This window comes from Carassius gibelio, chromosome B16, assembly GCF_023724105.1.
Source record: "Carassius gibelio isolate Cgi1373 ecotype wild population from Czech Republic chromosome B16, carGib1.2-hapl.c, whole genome shotgun sequence".
NCBI classification, from domain to species: domain Eukaryota; kingdom Metazoa; phylum Chordata; class Actinopteri; order Cypriniformes; family Cyprinidae; genus Carassius; species Carassius gibelio.
The window spans coordinates 14,300,163-14,326,560 of NC_068411.1; the positions used below are offsets into that span (position 1 = coordinate 14,300,163).

The following is a 26,398-nucleotide window of genomic DNA, read 5'->3' on the forward strand; positions in this document are numbered from 1 at the left end:
GTTGATTCGCTGATTGGCATGTCACCATATTCTAATTGGTTGAGATAGTGAATTGGTGGGTTTTTGATAAATGTGAACCAAAATAAACACAATTAAACGAATCAAAGACTTAGGGCCCTATTTTAATGATCTAAACGCAAAGTGTAAAGTGGGCATGTCCAAATCCAAAAACATGGTCTAAATGGGTTATCCGTTTTCACTTAATGAGTAATGGGTGTTTTTTGGGCGTAACATGCAAGAAACCAATCAGAGTTTCAACTTCCATTCCCTTTAAGAGCCTTTTGTTTACAAGGCGGAATTTGGCAAGTGCAAAGACATAACACATTGTCCAAGATGAAACGGAGCTGCTCGTGTGCGAGCAAATAGATAGCCTAATTCTGATACATGCGATGACTATCCATTACGTCGCGTAGGCATTTATATATATATTTAATTTGCCTACAAAAAAATTATTATGCATTGGAATCCTTTATTTTTTTATATTTGGCATGTCTGTGTGCTGCTGTGCATCCCTGTGTTTAATAAGCAGCAAGAAAAAACATTGCGCCAGACTTTAGACCAGGTTTGTGTTGGTCAATGGTGCAGTCTATTTTCAGGTACTTAAAATAGTAATGCGCCAGCAATGTGCCTGAACACACCTCTTTTTTAGACCTGCATGCCCATGGGTGCACAAATGGGTACAAATGCATTTGCTAGTTAAACGACGTAGTGCTGGATGGGAAAATGCGAACGGCGCCGGACTGAAACTATAACACACTTGCGCTGCGCCTTGCGTCGCATTGCGATAGGTGTATGATAGGGCCCTTAAACTACTTCAGTCTGTGTGAACTGAATTTATTCAATAGAGTTTCACAATTTGAGTTGAATTACAGAAATAAATGAACTTTTCCACTACATTCTAACTTATGGAGATGCACCTATATATATATATAATTACGATTGTGCTCAAAAGCTTCCTAGGAAAAAAATAATTTATCACAGAACAGAACAACCGGGATTTAGTGTCATGCATGTTTTATGAAAAATAAATATTATGCTATAAAACATTTATTTTTCAAAAAACATTGTGCAGGACACTAAATCCTGGTTGTTCTATTGGGATTCTACTATTATCATCTCTAATATCCCTTAATTAGATCAAAGCTTCTGCCTAGTGACTGTGTTTCAAATCCACAGAAGGAAAGGATGGTGATGTCACCTACAGAGGAGCCAGGAGCAGCAATATCTCAACATGTGTGACAAATTACATGAGTTCATAAGAAGCTTTTGAGCACAATTATTTGATTAGATGCTTTAATTAATGGTGTTGCATCATGGGAAACATTGTGAGGAGAGTATTGATCTGCCCCGGGGAAGCCAGGTGCCTGTTCTGAATTAGAGATGAGAGAGGGCAGAGTGAACAACAAAGACTATGAGATGGAGTGATACACATGAAATCAGAAACGCCCTACTATTGGATTCAGACAGGGACACATGCGCACATGTGGTGCCGTTTAACGAGGGCCATAAGACACAAATTTGAGGGAGACAGAAAGAAATGATCGAAAGGCCAGTGAAACTCTGAGCGCCAAGAACCGTGATGCAATAACATCAATATTATCACTGCAAGCCCTTTATCTGGCCTGTGGTGAAACCCTTACAATTGTAAAGACCACCACAAACCTGATGTACTTTGTACATTTATCACTGTTTGTCTTCATATTTCATGTTATAGAAAGTTATAAGTTATATTTATAAGGAAAGTTGGGTGTTTTCTTCTAATCTTTGAAGGAAAAGAGTGGGCATTGTGCTGCAATTAAAAGAGAAGCTATAAGAAGCCAATATATTTTTAAATATACATATTACAATTTATTACAAACAGAGCAGCATTTCTCTGGAACAAAAACAATATTTCAAAATAGATGGTGTCATCATCAAAGGGTGACACCATCAAACTTCAAAAACTTTGCAATAAACAGTATAATTTGACTTTGTGTGTGTGTTTTTTTAACTGTCTAAACAAATCAATTCACTAAAATCAGACCTACAGTTCTGCATATACAAGTGATTGTTTTTAACTAAACAAAATGACGTTTGAATGAGCCAGAGATTGTACATTAATTATTGATGCAATGACATTTTGTGTTGTAGTTTTTTTATTATGCTACACAACTACTTGTAAAAAATTACCCCAACACTTTGTCCGATGTTCTGGCAAGGCTCTTTCAAAGCTATGAACAAATGTTCTTCCAGTAACATTAATATAATGTTGGGTAACATTCCAGTATAGGGACCAATTTCCACTATTAACTAGTTGTTTAAAAGCATGGCTATTTTTAAAATATTGGCTCTTTATTAAATTTTATAAAACACATATTCTGCATGATCATATTTTACCCCCCTAATCCTAACAATATGTAAAAAACTAACTTACTAACTATTAACAAGCAGTTCATTGAGGCAGTAAGTTAATGGTTTGTTAGCGAGAATTGTACCTTAAAATAAAGTTGACCAAGCATTAATTCTGGTCTTAAATAATGTTCTCAAAATGTTAGCACAAAAAAAATATGTAAACATTGTTCATGGAAGATTTCTTTGTAAGTGTTTTAGTCTAACATTTTTAAACATTTAAAGACTTACTGGGAATGTTAGCAAAACATCCATACAATGTGTTTTGTTAGCTGGGACTGTACTGCAGCTAACTGCTAGCTGACTGGAAAAGTCATAATCGTGTGAGGACAGAGATTACCTTAGGTTAGTCGCAAACGCAAGGCTAAATCTGTGGCCTCTCGTGACGTTGTAGCAAATCACTCACAGGTGAGCTGAGTCTAACATAAATCATGAACACTGGTTTATTCCCAAACCACTTACTTCTCTGAACTGAAAAAAAGAATCAAATATATAGCTGTATAAATCATCTCCAAAGCTTTTGTGTCTCAAGAAAGAAACGAAACACTAGATGGTGTGATATCAGACTGTAACTGGATTTTGGAACCATAGAGATGTAGCACAATGAAAAGTGACTTTATTAAGACCCACCTGAAGTTACAGCGGATATCGATGGTAATCAGAACAGTGGTCTTTTGTATAGTATTTCATGAAAAAAGGTCTTCTGAAATCAGTCTTTGTTGTTTCAGAGGAACCAACCAAATTTGCATCTGAAGCTGTAAGCATGCGATGACAGAATTTTTAGTCTAAAGCAAATTACGCTCAATTTTTTACCTAATGCAACTTCATAATCAAAGATTTTCATCGGTTGTGCTACAAATTGTCATTGTCAGGTCTGTCGTTGTCTAAGTGAGTTGTTGCAAAGCTACTCGGGAACAATGCTATGTGTTTGTAAAAAAACACTATACAAATAAATTGCATTGAAAGTTGAATGACGTCTCTGAGGGGAAGATGTACTGATATAAATTGAGGGGATAACAAATTGTTTGCTATTGTGCTGAATCAGTGCTACCAGGTCATATTCTTCTTCTTTTTTTATTTTGATCACATATACACTTACAGCCTACACTGCCAACAGACTGCAATCACACACACACACACAAAAAAAAAAAAAAAAAAAAAATATATATATATATATATATATATATATATATATATATATATATATATATATATATATATATATATATATATATATATATATATATATATATATATATGGAGATAGGACCATTAAATAAAGTCATATAAAAAGTGTTCAAATCCAGCACTATCCATGTTGAATCACTTTAGCATGATAAATGAAATGAAACATGAGAAAAAGTAAGAGAGAGAGAGGAAAGAGGGTGTGAGAGACAGAGAAAGAGAAACATTAGAGAGTGGTTTAATCCAAACCGCTCCACTTGGACACCTTATTTCAGTCTCAATATCACAGCAGCTCTGGGAGCCAGACTGCGAAACTCCTCTGACACACTTTCCATTGTGTTCCATCAGAACTGGCAAGTTAGTGGGTCACTGTATACATCCAATTCAAGCCTCGCACAATCTCTCTCACAGTCTGGAAAGACGGGCCTTTGGTGAAATTGCACGGACTCTATCTGGGTGGTTTAACTGCAGTCACACACAGGAAGTTATTCATCTAACATTGACATCCAGGGATAAACACGGGCAGAGCTTTTGTATACAACCCTTACAAAGCCATTTGCCACTACAATGGAGCATGTATAATCTTAAGCATAAAGCTGGTGAAAAAGAGGACACTTAAGAAATACATAAACAGATGTGTGATTTCAAACGTTGTGCATCAAATGAAATGTTTGAGTAATTACCTTCAGTTAGTCCATTAAACTGACATAAAAAATGATCAGATAAAAACAGCAGTGCTAAGAAAATCACCAACAGCACATGGTGTTGCAACACAACCTTTCAACAGTTTACAACAGTAGATGAGACAGATGTTGGATGAAATCACTTTCATACATGATCGTCATCATCAGGGTGACAGTTAGAAGAAGTCAAAACAGACTTTCAGGGCAAAAAAAAAAAAAAAGCTTAAGTTTTATTTATTTGTTCAATAATTGTTTCAGCTCGCTAGATTTGCCTGTTTGGAATACAATGCAATTTATATTGAATGCTTAAAATGAAAAATAAATAATACTTAAAAAAAATGTTTAATGAATTTATTTCAACCAAGTAAATTTTTTTAACAAAATAAATGTCCAAACATTTTTTTAACTGACTTGAATTTAGGAGAGAAACAAACACTGGACAAAAACATGGTTGTTCAGCATGGGGTGGGTTGCAGCACTTGCACTAAAAATAAAAATTCTGTCATTAATCACCCTCATGTCGTTCCAAACCTGTAAGACTTTTATTCATCCTCGGAACACAAATGAAGATATTTTTGATGAAATCTGAGAGAAATACGTCATGGCACTCTCGATAATGGTGGAGTATGATGCACAAGAGAACAACTGTTAAACAAAATCATTATTTTTGTTTTGTTTACACCCAAAAAGTATTCTTGTAGCCCAATAAAATCACGGTTGAACCACTGATGTCATATGGACTATTTTAATATCAGTTGTGTTGCTGTCTGTGTAGGGTCAGAAAGCTCTCGGATTTCAATTAAAATATCTCCATTTGTGTTCTAAAGAAGAACAAATGTCTTACAGGTTTGGGTGAGCAATTAAAGACAGAACTTTCATTTTTGGGTGAACTAACCCTTTAACATTCTTTTTATTTATTTATTTGTTTATTTATACAGTTTAGGTTCGAACAAGTCCAAAATAACTTTTATTTGGTGCAGACACATGTGAAACAAATATAAAATAGTTGTGCAAGAACAGAGCTACAGACGTTAAACCAAATAAATAAATATATTTCAGCCATATCAGATCACCTCATGTTATGCTGTTTGCTTGCTTGTTTTATTAACTTTTGGATCACTGCAGATTTACAATGTTATTACACAAACTGCCTTGTTTGCATCATTTACCTGTTTTATACCACAGTGAAAACCAAGAGCACTGACTTAAAAAAATAAAAAAATCCTTTCCACTGAAAGCCTCTCCCTACACGGTTCACCCGCAGGTGTGACCTCCAGCCCTTGCAGAGGTGGTGATGTCATAGCAAAGCAGTTGTGTGTATGTATGTGTCTGGTTGTTTTCCTTGCAGCTGAAAATCTCCATAGAGTGGTGTCTTACAGATGTGCAGGGCTTATTTCTAGCACTGTGCCAACTACTCACGCTGTGTGATCTCACTCCATGCACACTTAAATGCACTCGTACAATCATGCTACACACTCCACAGAGCCCTGAGGTAACCTCTCCTGTCATTAGGCACCAAGTCAAAGCTTTGCCGTCAGCGAGAGCCAATCTGTTCGATGCAGGGAGAATTGACACTAAAGTAAATGAATAAAGTTTAATTTAAACTGATAAATTAAATCCTCATTTGGCATCTGAACACTGCATACAGAATGCACTGAGAATGTATTGTGGGAGCTACTGAACTCAGTGACCTACTGACGGTCGATTATGAAGGGAATATTCAACTGAAATAAAAACGTCTTGAAGAAAAGGCTCCCACAATGTTGTAAAGTGGAAGGATGCCATTCATGTGAATGGTGCCATGCCAATATCAGTTGCCAGAGCTGGCTCCAGTGCAGGCTCTCTAATACACACACACACACACACACACACACACACACGCACACACACACACACACACACACACACACACACACACACACACACAAACACACACACATAAACACTCACTCAAATCATTAGCAATAATTACCCTATTGTTTGTTCTTAGTATATCGAAGGGGTTCTCTGTATGGGAATATATCCCAGACAGTTTCCAGAAAGATATACTGAGACTCATATTTCACACTCTTTTTCCTCAAAAAACTAAAGCTCAAAATGTGTGTGCCTCTCCCTCTAGTGGAGGGATGTGGAAGTGGAGAGGTTATATTAGCTTTTTTGTTCACCTGAAACAATTACAGACCCCAACGACATGTACAGCTACAGTATACTTGCATTTCAAAAAGAATGGAACAAATGCAAACATGCACAGCTGTGTGGTGAAGGTGGGACGGTTAAACTCTGTGCTGTTCAAACGGAAAAACAAAGATGCCATACCAGATAACATGTGCAAACAAATAATATTATTATGACACTTTTTTTTGTTTTTTTTTTAATTTTGTTTCTAACGAGAACAGACAAGAATGAGGGTTCATTTGGTCCGAAGGGATTCATTATCTCTTTTTTTCTGGAACAGCAGAAAAACTGCAGTTTTGAACAGGGAGATTAACGGAGAGGGGTGGCATTGAATCTGTGACGACAGGAAGAGTGACAATGAGAGTGAGAGTGGGACAAACTGCACTTTAAACTACAATTATCATGATTTGAAATCACTAAGCAAATGTCATAGAGCAAAATGTATGTAGTTCTGGTCTTCAAATTTGATTGGTTGAAAGGGGTTCCACAAAGTGAAAAGTATTTTCATGAATCATTGAAATGAATCATCTATTCAACCCATTTATACAAAGACAATGATTCATTTGGCACTAATGAATGACACTCTTGCACAATGCTTGGAGACACATGATGGTTAAAGTGTTTTTGTTTGTGAAAGTAACTCACAATATTGTGTGTAAAATATAGTTTACCCAATATTAAATTCATCATTAGGTGGTGACAAGTATATTCAGTTTTTTGTGTATTATGGGTTACTGAATCACTCATTCAGCCGATTTGTTCAAAAACAATGATTAGTTTGGAATAAAATGACACTACTGAGCGATGCTCAAAGACACAAGCTGGATATTTCTTCTGTGGAAATACTTTCTGTGGCAGAGAAAAAATTGACAGCAACCCACATTATTGTGTCTAAAGTCTAGTTTACAAATCCACACTTCAGCGACAAGTGACTACTGCCTTTTGTGTATTATAAGTCATTGAATCATTCATTAAACCAATTCATAAAAACAAATTAAATTAAATGAAATGCTACTGCTATGGGATACTCGAAAACATGTGACGGTTAACTTTATTGTGGAATTATTTTAATTTGTGGAGCAAAAAAAAATCGAAAATAATTATTGTTATTTTATTATGTCATGCATTCATCAACCACACTACTTCAGTAGGTGGTGACAATACTGTCTTTTGTGCATTGTGAGTGAATGAATCGTTCATTAACCCGATTCAATCAGAAAACTTTGAGACATGAAACTGTTCATTATATATGGAACCATTTTTATTTGTGGGGCAAAACATTAACAGTAACTTGCAATATTGTGCCTTAAATGGAAGTTACGCAATGCAAACATCGTTTGTTAGAGTTCACAGAGCCATAGAACAAAGGAACATTTTGGGAATCTTTTCACTTCAGCCCTGATTTTGGCTTCAAACTCTGGAGTAGCCAGATGCGATTTTTTATTATTTGATTTGCTGTCAATTGAAATCTGTTCCAATAATGACACACACCATGCTTGCGAAATTCTGGGTTTATTCTGCTTGCTAACAGTAGTAAACATTGACGATTGGATTATTATCTCTAAACATCTACCACACATCCACTCCTCCTGATACATACAAACTGCATAAGCACATTAATCACATAACACATACTAAACATATTTACTTATTAAGTACACACATACAGCTTTGACAGTCATTGCCCTTCCAGGACATGTATCATAGAGGTTTGGGAGTATTACTGCTGTCCACACAGGGAGAATTAAACCAGGAGCCATCAAATGGTTCCACATGGGCTTTACAATAACATCCTGCACATGCTAACGGGAGAAAAGCTCCAGACAGTCAGACAGAACAACTTACAGATCTCATATCATAATACAGTAAGTTTTCAGCTCAGTTAAATCCATTTATTTCACAATCACAGCCCATGGAGAGGTGGCAAAGGTATCCACAGAATATGATCCCACTGACCTGTTTTTAGTAAAACTGGAACTGTTTATGGCTCAAGTGGTCCTGTAAAAGACAGTGGAAGGAGTAAAAATAAACGGAGATCAAAATGCAGATTTTGTCAATAAATATTGTCAGGGATCTGGGAAGGAGGACCCAATCACAGTGAGATAACGTTTTATTGACAAGACAGACTGATACAAGATGTAGTGAAGTGCACAAGAGATACCACAACAGGTACAAAATAAACAGAACAGCTAGGGAAGGCCACTGGGAAGGCTTCAGGAAACAACTGGCAGAATACTTGGACAACAAAGGGGGCAGCAAGACCAGGCTGATCGAGAAGGGTACACGACACAAGGCACCATAGAGCAGAGCTCAGAAACTTGTTGACAACTGACTCTGGAGAAAGACCAGATGCCAGGCTGGTAGAACCAGAGCAGGACACATGGAGACAGGTCAGGAACCAGAACACAAGACTAGACAGGACAAAGCTCCACAAAAACAAGTTAAATCAAAGACAAAAGGATATGAACCAGTGAACTAATAAAAAGTAAAGTAACAAAATAAGAAATTACCAATTTAACCAACTTAAGAGAATGATCAAACAAAACCAAGAATCAAGACTAGAAAACTAAATATTACAAATGAAAGCAAAGGGCAAGAACAAACAAATAACTAAAACAAGGAGCAAGACAAGAACATAGAAGAATCACAAGGGCTAGACAAAACAAGGGCACAAGACCAACCAGACAGGGAGACACATAGGGAGGGAGACACACAGGGAGACACACAGGGAGACACACAGGGAGACACACAGGGAGACACACAGGGAGACACACAGGGAGACACACAGGGAGACACACAGGGAGACACACAGGGAGACACACAGGGAGACACACAGGGAGACACACAGGGAGACACACAGGGAGACACACAGGGAGACACACAGGGAGACACACAGGGAGACACACAGGGAGACACACAGGGAGACACACAGGGTGAGAATGAAATTGGACCAGCCAACACAAAAGGGTAAGGTGCACTATAAATAGGGAGGAAAATACACGAGGGACAGGTGAGCACAATTAGACCAACTAGGGTAACAAGAGGGTGTGGTAAAGAGGAAACGAGGAGGGGCTAAAGCAGCACATGGCCGAGAAAATAACTAACAAGGCCATGTGCTGGCACTAGATACAAGAAACAAACATAAAACAAAGTGACAATGCAAAACCCTGACAAAATATAGCATGTTGATTTTATATATATGTCTATGTTTGTTTTTTATTTCTTACAACTACAATGCATTTTATTTGTATTCCTGCATCACTGATTCAATTCTCCAAGCCTAAATCACTATGTGAAACACACATAGCAGACCAGAGACATTTGATAGTATGATTGAAAAATAAATAAATAAAGTACATACCGACATTTACAAAGACACATTGTGATGGAACGCAGCAGTACAGTACAGTAAGATGTTTAATTAACTTGGATGGAAAAAGGCTGGGAAGAGGAATATTGCAGTTAAATGACCTTTCAATATGTTTTAAGGGTCAGCATATGGGCATATTATTCAACACGCCTTGTTATACACCAGCTAATATTATTCCACAATGCCTCTGGCATATTAACAGTCCATCAGTTAAAAATAACAAAATAATGGCATTGAAATGGGAAAACACAGCTAGTGGAATTTTGCATCGAAACTGCAGAGTTCTTCTGTCTTGCTGTCAGTCACAAAGGATATGGCGTCATGGTTGTGTGTTTAAATAACTCTTTCACAGCATTTGTAAAATAAGCAATTGAAAACTCTGGAAATCTTACCCTGCGACAGCTGGAAGACTTTTGTGTTGTCATAGCAGTGCCAGCAGGCCATGTTCAATGTACGGTAGATTTTTTTCACTCCAGGTTCTGTTCTTTTTAAATTATGAACCATCATTTCTAACAACTTTGGAGGTTTATATTGCTGATCAGAGTACATATCAGAAAACTGAGCAGTAATGTTAGATATCATGTTAAAGGTGTTTAAATAACATAAACATATATGTTCTTTTATTCCGAGGCTGTAGGCCTATTGTACTAAAGATGGTCCTGAATTACATATTTTGCCCCTTTTATCTTTAATACTCTCAGTTTATAGCCCTGTGGCTGAACTTGTTTGGTCATTACCTGATTGAACTGTGAAAAACCTTGTCCTGATGTTTTATTCATGAATACAAATAATTTCCCCCGAGAGTTTCTTAGCAGGTTATTTCTCTAATTACCTTATATAAGGTGTTCTTCTAATTGTGTTGATCCACATTTCCATATTTTGACGCTTGTTATGATCAAGGAGAAATTTGTATCTTTGGCGGAATCCTTGGCAATATAAGTTCTGTTTTCAGAATCGTATAATATGTTGGGCAGAGGGAGGAGGAAAAGCCATAAAATTAAAATCCATAATTGGCTTTAGCAGAAAAACGCAGGCGTCTTAGATGTGTTATTTTAATGAGCACACTTCTGGCACCTGTTGCGCTGTATATCACTAATATAGCAGATAAGACCACCACATTTCCCAAATATAGACCTGCTGTTTTCATTTACTACATATTGTGGCTGCCTCAGAATACATTTGAGCAGTATTTGAAAACAAAGAAAACATTTGACATTGAAGTTCACCTTTAAATATTTAACAAGTGTTAAAAGCAAACTGTGTGTTGGTTTAAACAGCAGGAACGTATTTTGCTTATTTATGACTTACGCTGTTCCCATGATGCATTGCAGTAGCAGTACCAACAATGTACACCAACAACCAGGCACAGAAATGAAAGCAAAAGTCAGGAAAGCGGTGAACAGTTATATAGACTTAAAAGTGTTACATAGACTTTAAATGGATAGTATTTTGTCTTTAATATAAATGAAGAGTTCAAACGCCTCTAAGTGCTATCTGAAATTTTCTTCTAAAATCTGCATTTTTCTCCGGCTTTTATGAGTAGGCTTTACTTAAATGGCATTGAACAAGTTATTTTCATTGCCGTTAAAGTGAAATAACTGAACATAAATATAGGAGCCTGGGATAAATGCTCATTTTAGAAGAACATTTCAGATTGCACTTAGAGGCTTTTGCATCTGAACTCTTCAAATATGTTTAATCGTGTATTCACATTTTATTTAAGTAAGTCATACAAAGTGCTTACAAAGTTACCTGGTCTCTATGTTCTCAACATGTTAGCACAAATATTTTATTTTTAAAATGTTAATATTAATAAAATAATAATAAAAAGCCATTAATTATTCACCCTCGTGTCATTCCAAAACATCTTCAGAAGATGCTGATATAATACAAATGTATTGTAATTCATTATTATTTTTTAAATATATATGTGTGTGTGTGTGTGTATAATGCATCCTGTTAAAAATATTAAACTAAAAGTATGCAGATATACTGACAGAAATAAAAGCATTAGTCACTGAATTATTTGTATGGCACTAGTGATTTCAAGATCATTTTATACTTAAACTGCACACAGAAAGAATCTTGACGGTAGTGAGAAAGTCATTCTCTTCTCACCATTCACTGGAGAGCACTTTTATTTCGACTCTAATGAGCTGCATGTGGCTCCCTGCTGTTTCACTATCGTGAGGGACCGACAAAAAAGCACATGCGCAATTTAGAAAGGAAAAAGAGGTAAAAAAAACTTTCCCCTGGGTACAGCAGGCCTTGTAAATTACGAGCACAGATTCCTGAAAGTTGTAGTGGGGTTAACTTGTAAATTTCATGCCCGTCTTAATCCTTAATTTAGTCATAATCAACCCCAGAGTGACATGAAACATTGTTTAGGGCATAAACATTGTTCAGCTCTACTGTTCTTCTTGTTTTCTTTAGATTTAGCTTAATGAAATCACTTCTGATCACAGTTTATTGTTGTATTGTATTTGATCATAGTGTTTGTGTCAAAGTCAGTTGAAATGCAACATAAAAAGGATCACTATCAAGTTTGTAAATCTAACTTGCTATTTAGAAAATGTTTATTTTGAGGAACTAATTTAGTCTACAGCTTATTTTTCTTGCTTTGAAAATTAGTCGAGTACAGAAACAAACTGCTTAATCAAAACAAACAACAAACTTAAAAACGAGCGTGTTTTCCAACAACTGCATAGTTTTGTCATGTTTTGATGTTATATTTTTGTCTGAACTGTTACCTGTCTAAAAATAAAATCGTATTTTGTTTCTACATTTCACAGTAGCAAGACTTTTTGTATGGCACAGCCCCTTGTAAAACTCTACAAGAACTGTATTTCAGGGGCAAGAAAATAAATTTCCAGTCTTACAGTAGCCTACATTTAGGCTAAATGCAATAGTCTCGGCATAATAATAATAATAATAATAATAATAGTTCTTTAAATTTGATGTGTGACTATTTTCTCGGGTTGAAATATATTGCTTTTCAAAAATATAAGAAAAAGAAAATATTTTGGTCAAAATATATTTGTGTGTGTATGTATGTATCTATCTATATATACATATATATATATATATATATATATATATATATATATATATATATTTATTTATTTATTTTTTATTTATTTATTTATTTATTTATTTATTTATTTATTTATTTATTTTTGCTATACCCTATTATGAAATATATTTAAACATAAATATATAGGGTTGTACTTTAGACAAAAAATGCTGTACATATTGGTGTGTGTGTATGCCATTCTGTACTGGTCTCATGTTAGTGCAGTAACCAAGAAAAACCACTAGATGGCACTGAAAACTCAACTTTTAGCGTCACTTGCAGTCGTGCGGTCTGGCGGACTGTTCATTTACAGTGTTTTGTTTACATATAACACATCCGTTTCTGTCACCTTGCTTGGAGATAATCATCACAAATAACTTTTTCTCCATTACGCACATTCCACGACGACAGTGAGTCAATGTACAAAGCAACTTTCAGTTCAATTCAAAAACTGCACCGCAATTCGTGTGAATTACAGCAGCGGAAATCTATGTTCCATACTTACACACACAAGATGCTAATTATAGGTTTTGCGCTCTTAAAAGAACATGCTCTTTTTAAACACAACTTCATTTTATTATAGCTGGCGTTTGACATTTTTTCAATGACCACAAACGTATGATTACAAGTGGCTGCGCGTTTTGACGTGACTCGAATAAACCCTGGTGAACAGAAATCGCGTTCACGTTAGCCAGAAGTATTACCAGAACATTTCTAACAGCCTTTATGATTCCCAAACTGCTGATTTAGACTTCAAATGTTAGAAAGAGCCGGCGATTGAATGATTTGAGTGGCCGTCTTTATTGTAGAGGTAAGTTAGTGCTAAACACAGTTCAACACAATGATGCCAACCTGAGATCAGTGGTGTACTTAACAAATCAATCACACAGACTTCAAGCCGAACATTTCCTGACAGCGAGAGAGAGAGAGAGAGAGAGAGAGAGAGAGAGAGAGAGTTCAGCATGGCCACACACAGGACAGGACATCTCACACATTTGCTCCACCCAAAGAGGATATGCATGTGGAGCCTGTAGAGGGACTGAAACTATCCAACCTGAATCACAACTTTTTCCCTGTCCGGGGGTAAAGTCCTGTGCGTGTGTATGAAATCCCATGGCATTTTAAGAATGCTTCAAAGATGGCGGTTTGTGGTAACAGAGTGCAGAAAAGTACATGTTTGGAGGTGCTAGTACGAGAGCGATGGCACGCGGTCCTGGCGAGTTTAAGCGACGCGTCGCTGACGCTCAGCTGCGAGGAGCCCGCGACCGACGCCAGCGTAAACCTGAACGGCATCACCACCAACGGCTCCTACAGTGACCAGCCGGACCCCACCAACAGTCCCAAAACTGTCAGGACTCCATACACGGATTCACAAGTTCCCGAAGCGATTGCGAACCGCAAGAGATGTGTCAAAGTGATCAAGCAGGAGCTCGGTGGATTAGGGATAAGCATCAAAGGCGGGAAGGAGAACAAGATGCCTATTCTGATTAGTAAAATCTTCAAAGGTCTGGCTGCGGACCAGACTCAAGCGCTCTACGTGGGGGACGCGATACTGTCCGTGAACGCGATCGATCTGCGGGACGCCACGCACGACGAGGCGGTGCAGGTGCTGAAGAAAGCGGGCAGAGAGGTTATGCTGGAAGGTAAGGACGGGAGAAAGGCTCGGGAACTGTCAGTGGGGCTGTTGAGTTTTGAGTCAGGTGTGACTGAACCTGTGGGTAAGAAGAACTGAAGCATAAACAGCATTCACAAGGTAGATAAGTCTAAGCTGGTATGCTGTGCACACTTCCTCTCTAAACCAGCAAGTTACCCAGCTAAATACCATCTTGGAAACCAGGTTAGACCATCCATCCAGGCTGGTTTAAGTTGTGTTCATGAAGGTGCTGCAGACACGTCCTTCACTTACACTTACACTGAATAAGGTCATTGCCAGAGTGATGGACGTGTTTGCTGTGCCCTCCGGTGTCGTGCATTAGGGATGAAAGCACCCCTGAGAGTGATAAAGCTATGAGATTGCCTTTCACTGCATCATAAAAGCGTAGCTCAGATTTCAGAGGGACGTTCATAACTTTGCCACTCTCCAGGATGTCTTCATTCCGCTTAGTCATGTTGAAGGTTTTCAGCTGAAGATTTTAGGAAATGTGGTTCGGCACACAGCGCCTTGCAATTGCACTGAAACAGCAGCTAGAAAAATACAAATAGTTTGCCATTTAAAAGTATGTGCAAAGTATGCAAACTTATTCAATTTATGCAAATTAAGAGCTAAGGTCATATCACACTGTATTGAGATTCTGAGCATTTAACAGTGTTTAGAGATCAGAATGTGGGGGTTTTTAGTAAAGTGCAACAAATCAGGCAAATGTATTGTCTTTATTCAGTCAATGATACTATTGTAAGAATGCATCCTGTTGTAATCCATATTTCCGTGTTTTGTACATCTTAAAATCCCAGACACAATAAATGCAAAAGCTCTTTCACTATCAGTCCTACTGCTCTGTTGCATTAGCTCTTCTCTGCTGAAAGACTTTAACCCCGTATTCTCAGAATTTACTTTATAGGGACTTTAAGGGTTTTCCTGTGCACTGACCTGAGGGTCAGAATAGTCTCCTGTAAATGAAACAGGGCACTGGAGCTCAGCTGTGGATGTGTGCGTCAGTGTTTTGATTTCTGCATCTGACCTGTTGAAACACTGTAAAAGTTTGACGGTTTTGACTATTAGATTACTTTGGAAACTGAACACTTACGTTTGTTGCTTTCGGGTTGATTCAAACGACTAAATACCAAGATTTCATATCTATATTTGGTCTGTTCAGTGGCCTCACAGCTCCCCACCTGACGTCTTTGTGACTAAGTGAAGACAGATGTGCTGTAGTTTTTGTCATATTCTTCGGTCGCTGATGGGCTGATGGTGGGATCCATTAGGAGAAAAGAATATTGGAAATTCTGTTCTCCCCTCACTTCGTTCCATACTTTCTTTCCTCCATGGAACACAAAAGAAGTTTAACACACTGCTTTGCCCGTTTGGACACTGCTTTTTCCAACCCAGTCTCATGGAAGAAAAATTTAACTTTTTTTCAAATTGGCAATTTCATACCAGTTTGTATGACATTTTATAGTTTTTAGAAAAGAAACTAAAAATGATGGTCCACCACTAAACACAACCCTCAGATCATATGAAAATTGATGGTGTATGGATGATATTCTACAAATTCCTAAAAAAATTGCCTCCAATTTACCAAAAGATAAATTGCTGTGTGTTAACTTTACCCATGGAGCGATAGTTAACGATGAGTTTGTCATCAAGTTGCTGGCCAGGTTTGATGTCAATGTGTCTCATAAACAATCCTGGTTTGTTTCGGATTTAAGTGTATGCATAATCAAATTGCATAAATGAGATTTGAGAGCTACGCCGAAGATCAGAATTTGGCCTTTTCAACACCAATCTATCACATGACTTCAAAGACATGAAATGTAGCGCTCTAGTAATATGGAGTACTTTTTATGATTCAGTTTTGGAGCTTGACAACCTAGTCACCATTCACTTTCAATACAGAAAAAAAAACAGAAAAGTAAATTATGATTGAATTCTAATTTTTGGGTGAACTATTGCTTTAAATCCTTTACATAACTGACTTATTTTGAAAAATCAGAAACAAGCTTGATACTTTTGCCTTATTTTTGTTTTAGTCCTTTTTTAAAAGGATTCATACAAGCATGTATCTGATTCCTATTGAGCACTCATGTTATCATCAGCACACTTTGAAAAATTGATGAAACATTTCACTAGTTAGACTCATTATTGCAAATCTTCAAACAGAAATTCTGATTTAAAAGAAAAAAAAATCCAACTAGTGTTAACATTAGAGATTATAGTTTCAATCAATTTCAGTGAACACGGCATCTAATATATCAAACTACTGTTGTCCATCAGACTCACTATTGTGCTCAAGCAAGTGGGTTTTGCATGTCAAATCAAGGCCCTTGATTCCTTTCTCCTGTCCTTGGGATTTGGCTTCTTTGAATAATTCACTTTGACATTTCTTGCCAGAAATATCTGCACATCCTTTTACTCCCACAGATGTACTACACCCAGCTTGTATTTTACCCTGTCACCACTCTATCAATCAACACCATCTTCTTTAAACTGACTCCCTGATGCCTTTCCATACTCTTTGTCCTATATCCTTGAGAAACACATTTGTCCTGGGGGACAAGTCAATGTCTTTGGCAAAATTACAGAGCCAGTCACATTGAAGTCAAGGTCTCTGGATGATAATGAAGAAAAATAAGAGCAGTCTCAAGCAGTTTGACAGGTTGATGATAGCTACCTGTCTATGTGTGCGCCAAAAAAGTTAAATTCTCAATTTAAGCATTGGACTCTTTTGTATTTTTTTGCAGCACCACTTCATGCCTCAAATGAGCAATTTACCAATCGAAGTCCAAAAAGGGCTTTATTCTCCCTCTTTTAACAATGAATCCCATTCTTAAAAACCCAGGCAGTTTGTAATGAGGCTGACCAGATAAACACAGCACACAAAAAGCTGCTTGTGTGTACGCCTGATGTTTTATGAAGATAAATTAAATGTGTGTTCAGGCGCTGAGTGTGCAACAACACACTATTGTACTGAAAATAATTGCAAATGAAATTAATAGTACTGTAGACCAGGGTTGTTTTGAAGAAAAAAATGGATTTGAGTGCCTGCATTCATAGATATGCTTTAAACTAGAATCACTTGCTCTCTAAAAACACCCAATTACCGTGGTAAGTGAAGAGTCGTCGTAGAAGCCTAGACAAAGAAATGGGGATAATGAAATGCTCTGGAAGTCAAAGCACATTCTCAATGTTACTAGTGCGAAGCATGACAGCGTGACTCTGCAAACAGTTTTAGTTATCTTACCTAAGATAGATGCATGAGCCAAAGGCATGAATAAATCTTTCCTGGACTGTGGCACCTTATGCTTTCTGTTCTTTCTCATTCGCCCATGTATCCAGTATTGTAAATAAATGATGAAGTGAGAGAGAATGAGACGGGGATTGGAATGAGAGCTTGTCTGTTAAAGAGGGAGGGGAACGTGTGGTAAAGACCACTTTCACAAGTCACATGACCTCGTTTTTAAAACATGCACTAGATACAGGGAGCAGGGACAAACACATTTGCACTACATTCAAGATCAGGACCCATATGTTTAAAACTTTTTAGAAACTTCTTTGAGTGTCAAAAAATTCTTAGTAAAAAGTAGGACTTTTCTAAGAGTAGAAGACTTTTATCAAGAAGCTAAAAGCAACTTTCAGTCAAGTCTAAGACTGATTCATAAGTGTTGACTGAGGTGACACTTAAGTGTTGTGAACTTCGAAGGACTACGATGAACACAAAATGGCTGACCTCTGACTCAGCCAATAGTGAGCCTGCTCATGTGAAGTCACAGCAGCACAACACCAATCATTTAATGTTACTACAATAAAATAATTTAAGCACTGAAATATTTTAATATTTAAATGATATATATATTTATATTTATATATATAAACCTTTTTTTTTTTTTTTTTTTTTTTGATGCTTTGCATTGTGCAAAATGATCACAAATTATTATCAATGCTTCCTTTTCTATTGGTATGTCTACTCGTTTACAGTTGGAGCAACTCAAAGAACAACTCCAGGGAAGCCCACAATCTTCATAACAGTGTCTTGTTTTTGCAATATGGTTTTGGAGGTCAATGAACTGCCATATAGTAGTGGCCAAAAGTGACGTACGGCCTTTGAAATTTGACATGTTTACCCTTAATTAAAGGGTAACTAAACCCTAAACCAACTTTTTTTACATTTACATTTATTCATTTAGCAGACCCTTTTATCCAAAGCGACTTACAGATGAAGACAGTGGAAGCAATCAAAAACAACAAAAAGAGCAATGATATATAAGTGCTATAACAAGTCTCTTTTTTTAGTTAATGATCTGTAAGATTGGGGCTTTATTAGTGCTGTTCATTGATTCAAGTAACTTTTTTGACATTTGAGTATAAAGTGTTTTAATTCTACAATATATGGTGTAAAAAACGCCTGAGTGCTGCCTTCTTCAGGTTGAATGGCCTGAAAGCTACCACACCCATGGCAGTATAAAACCATCTTGTTGCGTCAAAATCACTGTAGTGAGTCAGGAGTTGGAATTGCGAGTATTGAAAACAATCAGTATAGAGCAGTGGTTCCCAACCTTTTTCAACTCGTGGCTCACACAACCAAACACATAAGTTTGCGCGGCCCACTGCAAAAAAAAAAAAAAAAGATTTGACCCCGCTATTGTTGGGTTATTAACTTACCACTCAGAAGCTAGACTGTTAACTGTATTTATTGAATGAACTAAGGCTGTGCAATAAGAAAAAAAAAATGATCAAGTTTGCGAAATTTTTCTATTTAAGTCAAAATCATCACTATAGTAAAGTTGTAACACAATTTCTAGACATATGGCTCATTAATTGTAGCGGTTCCTCAGGTGTTGAAATAGATTTGTTATACATTATACAGGTTCACATGTACTCCGTTTGCAGTGCGTAGTATGTGTAAGTGGTGCACAGGCACGTGCACAGGTAGGGCTCAACCTGTGCAGAGCACATGCCCTTTTTGCCCTTACACTCCGAAGTGCCCTTTTTTTTTTTTTTTTTTTTTTTTTTCAATGCTATTGGTCACCATTTACGTCTGTATGTATGTTTTACAAATATTTAGCAAATGAAAGTTCTTAAAACGAGCTTGTGTAAATCTAATTCGATTCTCAAGCTGTCAGTAAGCTGATAACTCCTCCCCCTCTATATTCATTGAATCAACTGAAGTTTCACAGCAGCCGAAGAGTAGACAACAGCTGAGCTGAACAGTTTTGCGAAGGGTAAATAAATATCTTGTTTTTTGAATAAGTACTACTAAACACTATGTCTATAAAAGCTCATATTTTATTTATTGGATGTCTGTCTGACTGGCTGAGACATGTGGGACGCGGTGGGACGTCGCCTGAGAGAGAGGGCTAGCATTTGCCATCTAGTCATAGCCAATACATAGCCAACACTTAAATAGCCTGGGCATATAGTAGCATTTCATCTTTTTTAAAATGCGATTTTGGCCAAATGCATTTTACCACAGGAAAAACTGAGCGCTCCGTCTATATAGCTAAAAAAACTAGTTTGTAACCTGTAGATGAAAATGTAATGTGATCCCGGCAGCGGCAGGCGCCGTCGCCGTTTTAATGACGGACAAAAAAAATAAATAACATTTACACGCATTCGCTGGTCAAAAACGATATATTGATAACAACAACATATAATTTGTTTTTACCATCGGAAAATCATAACAAGTTTCGTACTGGAATTTACACAAAGCAGCGAGTGATCCTCGTCACCTAGATAACTATATTTCTAAGAAATTTCTTCTTTGATTTATGATTGCTGATACACTTAATTTTTTTAACATTTAGGATAGTCATGTTATGGTATACTCTCCGTATAAAAAGTAGTAAAACATGGTTTTACTACAGTAATGTAGTAGTAACTAAAAAAAAATTACAGAAGATCACTGTGAAATCTTTATATTTTATCATGCAGAATGTAATTCATGATTCATTCCAAGGCTTCGTTTATTTGATCCAAAATACAGCAAAAACAGTAATATAGTGTAATATTTTTACAATTTTAAATAACTGTTTTCTATTTGAATATATTTTAAAATGTAATTTATTTTTGTGATCAAAGCTGAATTTTCAGCATCATTACTCCAGTTCAGTACTCTTCAGTGTCACGTGATCCTTCAGAAATGTTTTCACTGCAACTGTACTTTTCACACTATTTTTATTTATTTTTTCATTGCTGGCTTATTTTAGGGAAAGTGTAGTGAATAGGAGACCTTCAAGAAACCAACATCCCTGGTCCACCACAGTATCAAATTTTTGCCAGGTAGGCGGAAACATGTTGGATATGTTATAGTAACGGTATGGCTATAGTTTCTTATAATCTGGAATTGAGTTGTACCGTAGTGTTGGACATAATTACTTAAATTATATTTCAAAAAAGTTAGTCAAAAATACTTGACTCATTGCTCACCTTCCCTTCTTCTCAATGTCATTCATAAAAATGTTAACCAAATAATACAAATTAGCTTATGAAACCAAACAGAATAGCTAAAAAAGAGAATATATATAATTGATATAAAAAAAGGGAGGGGGTGCCCTTTTTCAGTTTCAGCACATGCCCCTCAAAAGGTCTGTGCACGGCCCTGGTGGTGCAGAAGCAGCAGCTAGAGTGCATTAATGTAACGCGAAAACACATTAAAATAATGCACAAATGCAAATCTCTCTGTTCGCACGCAGATTTCCTTTGCAGTGTCACAAAACCAGACGTGCTTGCTCAGATACACGCTGCTCTCGCATGTCTCCTCTCACTTAAACTGCACCTTGTGCACTCACAACTCTCTCTATGCGCATGTGCTAGATATTAATTATTTTCGCACGTTTTTATTTCTAGCTTTTTACCGCGTGCAGTGTGAATGCTCTGATCCGTTAATATGGGCTCAGAAAAAAAGGCGAATCACAGACAGTGTGTGAACTTGGAGTTAGGCATATGCCCAGTCTGTTCTGTTCTGTTGCATTCTGATTGGATCGGATAGCATACTGCGGGAGGTCAGGGCCACGGAAAATCGTGCTATAAATTTAGAAATCGCGCATATGACGATTTCTATTAATCGCACTGCCCTAGAATGAACTGACAAATAACCGAAAATAACTCGGGCTGGCACCGCTCAGCAAAACGGGAAAACCAGATCCAGTCGGCAGTGGGTAGACAGTAAGCGGAGCAAGCAGTCAGGAGGGAACATGTTGACAGCCATTTATTCATGTTTGAATTTGTTGTTTTGTAGCATATGCAGCAAAAATATGAATTGGTGGTTTATTCTTAAACCAGTCAGTGAGCTTGAATAGTGAAAGCATAGTTACAGTTTAATATTTTTTTGTTATTTAATTATATATATTAAATTATTTATGTTATGACTTAGACATTTTTACATATATTAACAAAATTATTATTTCTTTTAATAGTAATTGGTGGCCCACCTGCAATACCACCACGACCCATAGGTTGAAAACCACTAGTATTTTAGCATCTATTTAGCATAGCATTTATGTAGTCGTGGCCTAGTGGTTAGAGAGTTTGACTCTTAACCTTAGGATTGTGGTTTCGAGTCTCGGGCTGGCAATATCATGACTTCGGTGCCCTTGAGCAAGGCATTGAATCCCCAACTGCTCCCCGGGCGCCGCAGCATAAATGGCTGCCCACTGCTCTGTGTGTGTGTTCACTGCTGTCTGTGTGTGTGTGTGTGTGTGCACTTCGGATGGGTTAAATGCAGAGCAAGAATTCTGAGTATGGGTCACCATACTTGGCTGTATGTCACATCACTTTCATTTAGATTATTTTGAGTACCCTATGTAGTTAATTAGCATAGTTGTTAGTGTAACGTTAGTATTGTTAGAAGCATAGTTAGTTAGTAGCATAGTATTGTATAGCTTCAAGTTAGCGTAGATTTATCTGTATTCAGTACAGTGGTCAGGATGGTACGTAGGTGTAGTGTTGCTCGTTGCAACATCACTGCTGGAATGCATAGTTTCCAGAAGACTTGAAAATTAGGCGCCAGTGGTTGCATGCACTTGGCCTGGAAGATCGCGAGTTCCCATCTAGAGCTAGAGTGTGCAAACTGCATTTTACGCGGGATTGCTCCTCCAACGCAATGGAGGTGGAAATGGGCTTCTCCACAAAGCTCACGCTGAAAAGCGATGCAGTGCCTTACTCAGAGACTGGCCCTATTCTCTCTTGGGCAGCTGCTTCGCTAGCATCGTCTGATGCCGATCGTGATGTAGGAGTTAAGACCGCAGTTTGAGCCAGCAGCTTGAATTGATATGGCCCAGGCCCTGGCCCTGTGTGTCCACAGACACCTCGACATCCTCCACTTCAGGTGAAGGTGGGGAAGAAAAGTCCTCTACTTCAAATGAACGCTCTGTTGCAAAGCTACTTGCGTCACTACAGTCACTCTCCATTTTAGTGACTCTGACAGCAGCTGTCAATAAATCCGTCACTGCGGGTCTCAGGTTCCCACTCGCTCAGCCCCGCCTTTGGTTCGTCCCCTCTATCTCCGCTCTGCTCTGCCCACTCTGCCCAGCATTTTTCAAATATTGCCAGTGGGTGTCAGGAGTCAGGCTCTGACCAGGGGTTTAGTTACACTTAAAAAAAAAAAAAAATAACAACTTGTCACTTAGTTAGTTGTTTTATTTACATTTATGCACTTACTACTTTCGCTTTCACAACTAGAAATCAGTGGTTAAGTTATATTTACAACACTGTTCCAGTACAGTTAAACCCAAATATTCAGATGTGTGCAGCGCATTTTGCGGATTACAAGGAGTGTTTCTTGTGATAGTAGCCTAAAATGCCGGTGTCTGTTTCTATGAAGTGGGGCAGTTCCAACTTTGGTAGGGCTGTAGCTATCGAATATTTTAGTAATCGAGTATTCTACCAAAAATTCCATCGATTAATCGAGTAATAGGATAAAATGTATTTTGCTTAATTAAAGCGCAAAATTAATTATGCAAGACAAAATAAGTCTCTTATTGGGTCTCTTAAAATGAACAACTAAGTTTCCTTTTTTAGAAAAAAAAATATTTATATTTTTTAAATGCATAGAATGCAATGCATACATCAAAAATAAACATTTAATTATTAACCATTGTTTCTCTGTCTGTACTTGTACTGTGAACAATGACAATAAAGTTGACAGATGAATTAAGTGCATTTAAGTGCCATTCAGTTGTGGTTTAAAATAAAGCATTTTCTTAGATGCACATTAAACACATAAAAAATAATTTAATTTATCTTTTAATTATTGAAAATTAACTTAACTTTTTGGTGAACAAATGGCATTTACTATTAAAAATAAAACATGGAAGAAATGTTGTGTGTTTAACCTTAAAATAAATGATTTTTTTTAGCAGTTTTGACGGGTTGACGTACATTTACAGTTCTGTGTATGTGATGTGACGCTAGTTTTACTCAAATCAAATGGTCAAATACTCATGAAGAGACTCTCAGTGCAGATCTGGAGATGTTGTTCATGTGTTCACGTCTTATTTAGTGAGACAGCAGACTCTGAAATTACCGCGAGCGTCACGCACGCTTCAGTGTGTGTGATAAAGGAAGACGCGCTTCTGCTCCATTCATTAACACAGACACGCAGAACATACAGGATTCATATTTAGATAGACTGTTCTGGCTTAATATTTACAGATATTAGTCCATATCATGATTTGATGTAAGTGCAATGAATAATAATTAAAAAATTTGGCAAACTCCGTGCCATTCCGTATTAAACTGTAAATTTCATTTTTATGACTGGATTCCGCGATTCCCTCCGCGTTTTCTGCATCGCGGAAATTATAGGGCCCTAGTTTTGGTATGCCAGCTCTATCTTGCAATGGACACACGCTACAACGTTCACTTTACGTTTGCCCGTGCCCTCAAATCAAAACACTACTGACTCCTTGCAGTAGGCGATTTCGGACTCAGCGCTTGTGTCTCCTTCCACTTTGTGGGAGACGGAAACGCGTTGTGTCACATTAAAAAAAATAATTTCGAAAGAACCTGACCTGAGATTTAAAATAAATTAAAAGAGGCTTCGAGGCAGAGGAATTTGCCTCGATAATTACTCGAGTTGCTTGATGAATCGTTTCACACCTACTTTTCTTATTTAAAGAATTTGCTTTGATTCAATCATGAGTTTTGAGTAGGGTAGAGTAGCGCTTGTTGCTTGTCGCTGACCAATCAGCATACACCTCACTTTTCAGAATAATGAGCTTTGTAAAAATCTACGTATTTCAGAAGAGAGGGCATAAAGGAGCAACATTAATGCACATTATGTGGAAAATAATGTTTATTGAACCTTAAACTGCATAAACACATTGCATTACACCAAATACACAAACTAATGTTCTTTTTAGCAACGTTATATGACCCCTTTAATAACTTATGTTTTAGTCAATGTGCCAATGTTGTCAACTTTGTCACTATGTTTAGTGACTTCCTCAGCCCTTTAGAGATTTTTTCTAAAGCCTAGCAACAAAACCAATTTCTTGGAAAAAGCTTATCTACATTCCGAGACACTCCTATGACGTCCTAAAGGCGAGTTCACTGATCTACATAAATATAGATCAGTAAACTGACATTTATGAGGTCATCTAGCGACATTAAGTGACCAGTTTTAGTTACTTTTAATTGAAGTCAGTTGGCAAAACTGGTCAAATGGTAAAAATTAAATTACTACTTTAATTTCTGTCTCAACACTTTATCTTACCTTTATGAATCACACTCTTATTAGAAATAAGAGTCTACAAATAATAACTACATTCTTAGAATTTTGACACACTTAAGACAAAATGTTTTACTCTGAGCAGCTTTATACGGCCCCAGATAATTTTACCTTAGTACTTATTGCCCAGTTAGTTAATGGTTAAGGGAAGTGTAAGTTCAAAACATTCAAAGCAATATCATTTCCTTGATCCAGCCTGGAACGTGACTCGGCCAGTCCTTAACATTCCCTTTAACAAAAGTTTAGACAAAGGAATTGATATTCTCAATTAAAGTCAATGGCACATTTTTTCCATTTTAACCTTTCTGTACTCCTTTTTAATGGATAAATGAAATTGTTTGAATTAAAAAGCATGTCCATTTAATTAAAAACAATTTACATCAATTAATTAAAAGTTTAACAAAAATGACATGTTTAGGGTCCTATGAAATGTTTTATTTTTTTCTAGCCTTATGTTTATTTTTTTATCAAATTCTGTTTTAACATGTCTAATTATTTGAAAAGCATAAAACAAGTTTAATTTATTCTTACAATTGCCCTGATGATTTTTTCCCCTCAGAAATTCTGTGTTGTTTATTTACATTTTTAAGGCATAAAACATTCATTTAATTTCTTTTAATTCATGAACATTAAACACACACACACACACACACACACACACACACACATATATATAGTAGCTAGGGATGTAACGGTTCAATCAACTCGTACGATTCGTTTTGAATCATGATTTTGATTTCATGATTTTGATCTCATGATACAATTCACGATTTTATTTTATTTTTAAACAAAATGAGATTTAAGATAAATTAGAAATTAAATGTGTCCTTTTATTATTGCTTGGACAAAATGCTGCACATTTCTTTGTGAAATTGAAATATAATAATATACTATTCAATTCAAGTTTATTTGTATAGCGCTTTTTATAATACAAATCATTGCAAAGCAACTACAAAACATTAAGTTTCTACAATATTTAGTAGTAGCTTATCAGTGGTGACTGTCAGTTTATGTGCATATGAAAGGAATTTTAAGAAAAATGAATACAAGATGTAGTCAACCAGACGATGAACGCTATTAACAGCAATTATTATATTATGTTATCACACTTGTAGCAATATTTGTTAGTTCTGCATGTTGT

General features: G+C 36.8%; 1 protein-coding gene across 1 annotated transcript in view; it reads left to right on the forward strand.

The window, feature by feature from the left end:
* The first annotated feature begins 13,780 nt into the window (after positions 1–13,780).
* sntb1 (syntrophin, basic 1) overlaps positions 13,781–26,398 on the forward strand; it is a 38,303-nt gene continuing 25,685 nt past the window's right edge. The window contains exon 1 of the mRNA XM_052577450.1: positions 13,781–14,517. Coding sequence (XP_052433410.1) covers positions 14,013–14,517 — 505 coding nt within the window. The 5' untranslated portion in view covers positions 13,781–14,012. The remainder of the gene's footprint in view (positions 14,518–26,398) is intronic.